This window comes from Sphaeroforma arctica (assembly GCF_001186125.1).
Source record: "Sphaeroforma arctica JP610 unplaced genomic scaffold supercont1.553, whole genome shotgun sequence".
Lineage (NCBI taxonomy): Eukaryota > Ichthyosporea > Ichthyophonida > Sphaeroforma > Sphaeroforma arctica.
Genome location: NW_014040005.1, coordinates 42,273 through 52,215, shown reverse-complemented (window position 1 = coordinate 52,215; position 9,943 = coordinate 42,273). Strand labels below are relative to the sequence as shown.

Below are 9,943 nucleotides of genomic sequence, written 5' to 3'. Positions count from 1 at the left end.
AAGAGTCAAATATGTCTTTGGCATAAAACACCAAAGAGTGCACTGAGCTTTATTGTTATGGCCACAAAAAATTGTCTGGGCTGCAGCGTTAAATAATTCACGTAATATATACTAATAAACGTTCGAACCGGCGTCAATTTTTTTTTAGAAAGCGCTGGCTACCTCGTGAATCTACAAGGGCAAGCATTTTGTCGATTGTAAAGTCTTGGTATGCTGAGATATTGGGGCTCCACACACATACCATCTACTTTAGTTCGCCTCTGCTTGTTCGTTTGATTAAAAGAGATAATAGATTTACACTACGCTATCAGCAATTCTTAACTTGTCGCAAGGCCACCACAGTTTCACATCTCCATATCTGTCGCACAAATTTAGCTCTTGCGAACTTGCGATATTAAACGGACAAAATAGTGTAACTAGTGGGGTTTAATATAACAATGGTCTGATATTGAAACATCGCTGCGGATTTATTCTACATACAGGATAATATACTATCTTGTCAATTCGGCATAAATTGAACCATATGGAATCCTGACAACACAAATTCGAGTTTATTGCAGCTGGAATGAAAATGAGCATCAACATATAATTTCGTACAATGCGGTATCCCGTACCATGAGGGCCTGAGGCCTTCAATTGTTGAGCACATTGATACATCGGGTGGAATGGTCGTTTAAAAAAAAAGCATGACTATGTACAATAGTAATATTGATATCTACGATGGAATGGTCGTACAATAAAAAATCCCACGACTATTTCCATTTCGCAATCTTGCCTGTTTGTGTGTGCTATAGGCTATGATATTTCCCCTAATCAGCGAGTGATTACCGGGCTTTTTGGGCCTTGGCTTTGCCGACTATCACCAGTTGTCACGACAATGCCGAGTTCCTGTCTTCTTGAAGTCTTGATTCCTAACGGTCTGACTTATAAAGTCTTAAATTGACCTACGGCTACGGGCTACGAGCCGTCAGCGACGATATTTCACTTGCTTTTAGAGAGATAAAGATCTGTAAAATCTTGTGGCCCGTGGCGGCGTGGTCCGTGGACTCGTGGAGTCGTGGATGTGGGGTAAAGGGCTCAAGGCCAAATGGCTGGTACAAATTTACGACGACATGCACAATGATCAATCTAACCATTTTTTTAAATAGCAACTGTCACTCTAAAGCTCAATACCTTCTGCCTATATGCGATAAACTTTAAACGTAAACGCAAGAGTTTTTTTAAGCGTTTTTAAAAAGTATATCGGGGGCAAATCGACCCAAATCGACCTTGATTTTTTTCCAAATTTGCACCTGAGATATTAGCCTTTTGTTTATAATGAAAGGGCGACTTGAAACTATTCAGACCTGACGCACAGTGAGAAATAGGACAATTTGTGACAGATTGGCCGCCTCAAAAAATGTACCTAAATATTTGTAAGCCCATAGGACAAAATTTAGGACATACTTTGAACGTAAACGCTTATTCTTTTATACTTTTTTTTTGCGTTTTAACGGGAAACGTAGCGAGGTTAGCTGTCACTATTCAGTCTGTCGCTTCGGAGTATCTTAACTCCTAACAGTTGTACTTGGATTGTTTGTTTGGTTTTTTAAGCAAAAAAAACAAAAATTAATATGATTTTGAAAATAAAAGTATTTGCGAATCATGATATTTATAGCCTTCTGAAAAAAAAAAAGTTCAATTTTTGTCAGAAGGCTAAATATGGTAAATATTTGTTATATATAAAATAGATGACCGATGACTCACTCTCCGTCTCAGATGTGAGATGAGTCGATGACCGGGATTTCCATTTATATATTTATTTGTTGTAAAAAAAGTTCAACTGAAAATATTGTTTGTTTAATTAGTATATGTTCGTATATGTTTAAAAAAAACCAAAAAAGTTAGGAGTGGGGGCTTTTACTGCTGGCGGAGTCGGACTGTCGAGGACTCGGGTGAGTCGGGGGCACTCTGGGGCCAGGGGCTCGATTGCCGCCGGCTTCGGTGGTTGTGAACTTGTGATATGGAGTATTGCGGCCTGCTAATAGCATATATTTATCTACGTCTTTCGGGCTCTTGAGTTATATATGTATTTATACATGTGCACTTTGTATACAGCCTCAGCCCACAGGCCCTCAGCCAAGCAGGTCTGAGGTCAGAGGATACAGCCTCGCAGGATACAACAGATGTATTTAAATGATACCAGTGCCAGAGTGTGATTCCACCCCTCTAATTTTTAAAATCTATCACATTCTTCTGGATCATTACACGGCTCTTTCTGATATGTATAAAATAAAAAATTGCACATCATGGACACGGAGGGCCGGAGGCCAACATGAGCAGTGTATATAAAAGCATGGCGGAACGAACGGAAAATTTGGATTTAAAATATCAATCAAACATCAGACTCAATATTTAAATTATGAAGTCTACAACTTTTGCAGTCGCCGTCTTGGCAACAATGTCACTGACAGTCTTGGCCAAACCCACTGGTTATGATACTGAAATGATTATCGAACCTCGAGCTAGTGACACATTCGAGTGCTCCGACGTTGTGTGCATGATGTATTGCGAAGATGGATTCCAACAAGACGAGTTCGGTTGCGATATCTGCGCATGTATGGAGCCAGAAGAGCACAAGTGCTCGGAGGTTATGTGCACCATGTATTGTGAAGAGGGCTTCCAACAAGATGAGTTTGGTTGCGACATCTGCAAATGTGTGGAACCCGAGGAGCACAAGTGCTCAGATATAATGTGTACTATGTTCTGTGAAGAGGGATTCCAGCAAGATAAGAACGGATGCGATATTTGCAAATGTGTAGAGCCAAAGGAGCCTGAGTGCTCGGAAGTCATGTGTGACATGTTTTGTGAGGAAGGGTTTCAACAGGATCAGAACGGTTGCGATATTTGCAAATGTGTAGAGCCAGAAGAGCACAAGTGCTCTGACCAAATGTGCGTTATGTTCTGCGATGAGGGATTCCAACAAGACGAGAATGGTTGTGATATTTGCAAATGTGTCGAGCCAAAGGAGAAGTGCTCGGAAGTTATGTGTGATATATTTTGTGAGGTTCAACAAGACGACAACGGTTGTGACATTTGCAAATGTGTAGAGCCGGAAGCATCAGTGTGCTCCGACAAGGAGTGCAGAATGCACTGCGAGAACGGTTTTAAGGTAGATGGTAATGATTGCACAATGTGCGAGTGTGAAGCGATTGATGTATGCAAGTCAGACTGCACCACTTATTTCGATGGATGTAATACTTGCACGTGTGGTGAAGACGGTGTGGCTTCTTGTACCAAGAAGGCCTGTGAGACTGTCGAGGAGCCTAAGTGCTTAGATATTCCGGAATTCTGTGCAGAGGGTTGCACCCAGTACTTCAATGGGTGTAATACTTGCAAGTGCAACGATAATGGCGAGTCGACTTGTACAAGAATGACCTGTGAGGTTTTGGACGAACCCTTTTGCTTGGATTCTACTAATTAAGTGTCGACTAACATGCTGTGTACTCTCTAGAAAGACAAATAATAATACAAACATATCTAGTACAAAATTATATAATATGTATGCATGCGTATCATATTTTTATAAAAGTCGTATTGTAAGAATTTAGCATGCGATGTGTGCGGCAAAGCATGGGAGCAATATGCAAAACCATCTGACAATCAACATCGATCGATTTTGAGTTTTGATATGGTGAGTAGGATCGGACTAAACTACGATGAGAAAAACGGTTGCCAGTCAATAATATGCAGCCAATACACAACGGTTTTATTGTTTTTTGATACATGAGTTCGAGCTGTTGGCATACTATCTCCAATTCGAACCAATTTTGTGTCAACAAGCGCTCTGTAAACATCGTGATCAAAGCTTTAGATAAATAAGTGATGGAAGCAGCTTGATTCTAATCGTCAGAATATACCGTTATGCATATTCAACGCTTATCCGTGCCCTATACCTCTTCTATGTACATATCACTTCTGCGCACAAGTCGATTACTTTCACAGTATTTAGAAGAAGTGCAAGGCTGGCCCAACCATATTCGGGATGCCAGATAATTTACATTGAAAGGATGAATTCCAAGCACCTCAGCTGTACAGGTGCTATTACACTGACGATGGTGGTAAGGGTAGTTATGTGCTCGCTGTCGATGTCCTGGGGGAGCACAACGAGCATATTTAAAGGTAGCCCTAGGTAAGACCAGGCGGTGAGACACTGTGTGTCCTATGGTGTGGAAGCAAGCATCTCATATATCGAAGGAAAAACAATGCTTGCACATACATCGGTTGCCAACGATCAGTTTGTCGCAAAACATCGCACACTGCGCCGGTGCGAACGCTATCTTGTGTATTGTTTCCTCCAGGTCTATCCGCTTCGGATAGTGGGTACACAGCTTCGGATTCAACCTTAAGTTCCATGTAGCTACTCTCCGATGTCCCGTGCTTCTTCATATCGCTCAAAGTGGCGGCCGTGTGTGAGTTAACCATGTTACCGTTGTCGCTCTCCTTGGAAGTCTCCTCTACAAGTTGATTCGTATCTCCTGCTTATCCCGCATTCCGCCTCCGTCTTGGCCTCGTCCACGTCAAGTGAGATCTCTACAGCTGTCGCACTGACCAGCTCCCATTCTCTAATCCGTTAACATCCCTTCGAGACGATGTTTCTAGATTCGACAGTATCACACTCACAAGTATACCGAAAGACCTTTTAAGGCTTCCTGGAATGCGGCTTCGATCGAGATGATGATATTGTCTCTATTCTCGTTTGCATACCCTGTATCGAAAGTTTGCAACTAGAAACGAGACGTCTGCCCAGTCGGCCACTCCCAGCTGGAGCACATTGGGTTCACCATGGAATCCTCTGATTGATATCATATTGTCTGTTGACAGCTGTTTTGCTTTACAATATCTATCCTTCCGGATATAACCGGTCCAGAATATAGATAGTTGGCTTGATAGCCGAGCTGCAGAGCTCAGGCACGCAGGAACTCATTTTGTATAATACCCCCTTTAGGAGACCATGGTTTCTGGATATTCGTAGGTTTCTTTGCTTTTAAAGTTTGTGAATAGTTTCGCGACTTCGTAGCCCATCCGACCGCCTATGCACCCAAGTTTAGCTTGTTTCTTGGTGTTGTGACAATGATAATCACCGGGATGGTTCTACCTGGCAGGTTGAGCAGTGAGCACCTAGTTTAATGGCTTGGTACAATAACCGGGGACTACAGTTTTATGATATATATTCGATGACTCGTGCTATTCAAATTCCCGAAGAAACGAAGTACGTTAGGGCTTCATGAACAAACTCTCGTAGGTCGTGGCACCTCATGCTTTATACATTTTTTGACGAACACAGTGTATGCATGTCGAATTGCTTTACAGGCATCTTGCCTGATGTACTTTTTGCACCAATATATATTGGAATACGGGATCATTAATTGCCTATCAATACAAAACCTGCGCTCGGCAAACATTTAATAGCGACGACGAATTACATATGGTGCGGCATCAGAATTGTATATTCGTGGTTGCAACAGCCGGGTCTGGCTATGTCGCGATACGCTTAATGGCCACCTCACTGTCTACAGGTGTCTCGGACATGGGTAGAGAGTATCTCGGTGACATAGTCAAAGACAGCTATAAAAAAAGGAGACCCATTTTATAATTTATTTTCTTTAACTCCTCAAGCAAGGCTGGGAAGCATTGAAGTGCATCTAAGATGGAGTACCAAACCAGGCTCACGAAGCTCTTGTCGGATTTTGATGTTCGGCTTTTGTACAAACAAACCCCCCGCTGGTAATTTGGGTCATCCTACATTGTGTGTGATATGTGATGCACAGTGTGCGTGCTATGCTATGTATGGCTAGCTATATTGATAGTACTATATATATGTGGATGACCGTTGCATAGCTAAATAATTACCGATCGGGGGATCTAAGGGCACTGAGGACTATATAGACGTCAAAGTCTCTATAGTGCTATACGTAAACGATACTGTATAGCTTTTGAATTCACATACAAAGTCTCTATAGTGCTATACGTAAACGATACTGTATAGCTTTTGAATTCACATACTGGCCCTGATTTGTTAGCGACCATAATCAAGCATGTCGTCCACGCGGCTGAGCGACTCTGCGTGTACACTGAATGGCTTCCCCAGAAATGGATTGACAGCTACAATCACGCACCACAATCCAATCCCATCGCATTCTGGTCACGTAGGCACTTCATACATCGGATTACAACTCCGGCTGAATAGCTCAAGCATATGGTATCCACAGCACTGAATATGTCCGCTACCGTCCAATATGAACATACATATACATATACATATATACATATATAATATAATATATATATAATAATAATAATAATAATAATATATATATATATACCCCTCATCTGATTGCGTCTTCTATACTCGGTCGCCTCCTGCACTTCTCCGATGCGGCAATCTTTCGGCCCATCAGACCATGCAGACTCGGGTGCCGCTCACCGTTCCATCGAGCCAGCATTCCATCCCCCCTATCGGTAAACCCGAACGCCTCGAAGTACATAGTAAGTTTCTCAGCTTGTTCTACATACTCATTCCGGCCATCGTCAAACTGGGAATAATCTTCGGCTAAGCTTGCGTTGGCGCCGGGCAAGAACCGTTCGTGACACAGCTGCAGTCTGTGGTTATACTGCTGTGGGTAGGCCATTAAAACGGCCAGGGACATGCCGCTGTTGAAGACTTCATCACAGGCCTGTACCATAAACCACCCCAGTCCTGAACATACAGCACAGCGTACGTGAAGGGATGGTTAGTGTACTGTGGCGGATACATGAATCATACGACATGCTAGATAGTAGTACAACACATCCGCATACTTACAGTAAGGGATATATAGTGTACTGTGGCTGATGCATGAATCCGACTGAATCCGACTACATGCTATATAGTAGTACAACATATCCGCATACATACAGTAAGGGATATGTAGTGTACTCTGGCTGATACATGAACCCGACTACATGCTATATAGTAGTATAACATATCCGCATATAGAATAGCTCACACTACAAAGATAAACACTTATCACACATGTCATCGTAAATTAGTTACAAAACCAAAACCAGTGAGAGATTGAATGATGTTAGAGCGAGTTCACGTCCATTATAGCCACACAACTGAGACAATTCTCACAAAACGTAAAACACCCCGCACTGATAATTGCCAGGCGAACGCTAAACGCTCTGGTGCCGTATACGTTTAAAGGTGCGGGACGGTTGGCAATGTAGAGCGTATGTCAGAACATCCCAGAACCACTGTTGTTCTTATAACCACGTGTTGCAATTGTTCTTCCTTTGGAGATACGTAAATATGTACTAGCCAGAGGTGAACAAAACAGATGATGCGCAGAAGCAACTGTACCCCCTCTGCGTTCAATCGGGAACGAATCCTCACCCCTTTCCACTACAGAATCCACAAGCCACTGATTGAAGATATCATACGCAAATGGTCATACACTTTGTTAAGATCACTAAAATCTACATATATGCCTGCGGATATGTATCTATGTATCTATGTTTACATGTATATAGGCACACTATAGCGTCGAGAAAGATGGCCGAATAGGTACAAGTAGCTGAACACGAACAACAGGTATGTGATATCCGAAAGTCTTGATCGATTCGTTCCCCTACCATATCCTCGATGACGCGGAGATACATAGAGATGCTGCACAAAGATACAGTTGCCGCTACTATCCTCTTCTCCTTCCTCTTTAATCTTCTCCAGGAAGGCCACAATCATGTTCATCTCCACCGTTTCATCCAATACATCGTCAAACGCCAGAACCTCGTTGCATATGTACGTCCGGTTGATCCGTGTGACGAATATAGACCCCACGTGCTCGCCCTCCGCAGACTCGTCGTCCCGGAAAAGGAGTTTGCCGGTGATATCGGTACGCTTGAAGTCCCATCCACCCAGGTGTTCGTCACTTTTGTTTAGGAAACACATCGCAAAACTGAGAGATTTCCTCTAAATTGTATTTAGCTATGCCGAAGTGGCTTCGTTCCAATGAAACAATAAAACTCGAAGGAACCGAGCTTGTACGAGATCTGTTTCTGTGTATGAGTGTATGTACATGTATGCGTGAATATATATATGTATATATATATATATTCACACACACACACACACACACACATATATATATATATAAATATATATACATATATATAAATATTTACGCATACATGTACCTACACTCATACACAGAAACAGACACGCATATATATATATATATATCCACGAACATATTTATATATATAGATACGAACACATGTATATATATATATATATACATATACATATAGACAGACACAGACACAGACACAGACACAGACACATATATATATATACATATACATAAATATATATATATATACATATACACACACACACATATATATATACATATATATACATATATATATATATATATATATATATATATGTATATACATGTATACATACAAACATAGACATGCAAACATACACACACACACACACATACACACATACACACACACATGCATATGTATGTACAGACATACATACATACATACATACATACAAGCATACATACATGCATGCATGCATGCATGCATACGTACGTACGTATATATATATATATATATATATATATCATCTCATTTTAATACTATACATTACGCGACTGCACACATAAAAAAAAATATCCCTGGTCGCCAGGTACAACACAACCACACAAACAGTGTACTTGCCTACATAAACGTTGATAATTATACTTATCCACGTTTATATGGAACCTGTTAAAACTTTACGCAGTCGCAATACATTCAATTGTTCGTAATGGACTACATACCGGCCTTGAGTTTTGCAAGACCATTCTATATCGTAATTCTCAACCAGCTCTTCCACGCGCACAGGAGAGCATGGTGACACATCATCGTCGGCTGACATACCCGTGATCATGGTCATTCTGAGAATAACGTATAGATTAAAAGGTCAGGGGATGGTACTGGATGGTCCCTTATATCAGCGACATATGTACGTATGTACTTCATCAGACTCCAGTACACAAGTGACTAAAAATCTCGGGCTAGCTACGCATATAGATATACTCACACATACGTAAGCACATATATACTGTTATGTACACATTATCGCAAAAGATAGTAATCGATATAATGGCCTTGGATTCTGAATAGTTAAAAATATCTTGAATCACTTCATGGCTCACGTGAAGTCCATGTTTTACGATTTACCTGACTTCCTCGCCAATATACCGATACTCACACGCTATTTGGAAGCACAAACAAAGTATTTTCTTACAATAAGAGATTTCCATGTACCCGAATGCATATACTCACATACTCTGCAGGACTATAACACTCACACGTTATTTGGAAGCACAAAGTATTTTCTTACAACAAGAGGTTTCTATGTACCTAAATACATAGACTCACATATTCTGCAGGACTATAACACTCACACGCTATTTAGAAGTACAAACAAAGTATAGTCTTACAACAAGAGGTTTCATGTACCTAAATGTATATTGTCGCATACTCTGCAGGACTATAACACTCACACGCTATTTAGAAGTACAAACAAAGTATTTTATTACAACAAGAGGTTTCCATGTACCTGAATGCATATACTCACCTACTCTGCATGACTAACACTCACACGCTATTTAGAGGCACAAACAAAGTATTTTCTTACGACATGAGGATTCCATGTACCTGAATGCATATAGTCACATATTCTGCAGGACTATAACTAACACGCGCTATTTAGAAGACAAACAAAGTATTTTCTTACGACATGAGGATTCCATGTACATGAATGCATATAGTCACATACTCTGCAGGACTATAACACTCATACGCTATTTAGAAGCACAAACAAATAATGTTCTTACAACAAGAGGTTTCCATGTAC

At 41.0% G+C, this 9,943-nt stretch overlaps 4 protein-coding genes across 4 annotated transcripts in view; 2 read left to right on the top strand and 2 right to left on the bottom strand.

The window, feature by feature from the left end:
- Positions 1 to 46, top strand: part of SARC_07191 (hypothetical protein) — a gene marked incomplete at its 3' end in the record, with an annotated part of 1,475 nt that extends 1,429 nt beyond the window's left edge. Inside the window, exon 2 of the mRNA XM_014298881.1 lies at positions 37 to 46. Coding sequence (XP_014154356.1) covers positions 37 to 46 — 10 coding nt within the window. The remainder of the gene's footprint in view (positions 1 to 36) is intronic.
- Positions 47 to 2,302: 2,256 nt separating this feature from the next.
- On the top strand, positions 2,303 to 3,574 carry SARC_07190 (hypothetical protein). Its single transcript, XM_014298880.1, has one exon. It carries the CDS (start codon positions 2,402 to 2,404, stop codon positions 3,461 to 3,463), a length of 1,062 nt encoding a protein of 353 aa, XP_014154355.1. The 5' UTR covers positions 2,303 to 2,401; the 3' UTR covers positions 3,464 to 3,574.
- Positions 3,575 to 3,990: 416 nt separating this feature from the next.
- On the bottom strand, positions 3,991 to 4,464 carry SARC_07189 (hypothetical protein; the record flags this gene model as incomplete). The annotated part of the gene is made up of 2 exons (XM_014298879.1): positions 3,991 to 4,132; positions 4,259 to 4,464. The coding sequence occupies 2 exons, from the start codon at positions 4,462 to 4,464 to the stop codon at positions 4,111 to 4,113; spliced, it is 228 nt and encodes a 75-aa protein (XP_014154354.1). The 3' UTR covers positions 3,991 to 4,110.
- A 1,557-nt stretch (positions 4,465 to 6,021) lies between these two features.
- Positions 6,022 to 9,943, bottom strand: part of SARC_07188 (hypothetical protein) — a 4,155-nt gene continuing 233 nt past the window's right edge. Inside the window, exons 2-4 of the mRNA XM_014298878.1 lie at positions 8,862 to 8,978; positions 7,657 to 7,952; positions 6,022 to 6,739 (exon numbers count right to left, since the gene is read on the bottom strand). Of these exons, the coding sequence (XP_014154353.1) occupies positions 6,369 to 6,739; positions 7,657 to 7,952; positions 8,862 to 8,977 (783 nt within the window). The 5' untranslated portion in view covers position 8,978 and the 3' untranslated portion in view covers positions 6,022 to 6,368. The remainder of the gene's footprint in view (positions 6,740 to 7,656; positions 7,953 to 8,861; positions 8,979 to 9,943) is intronic.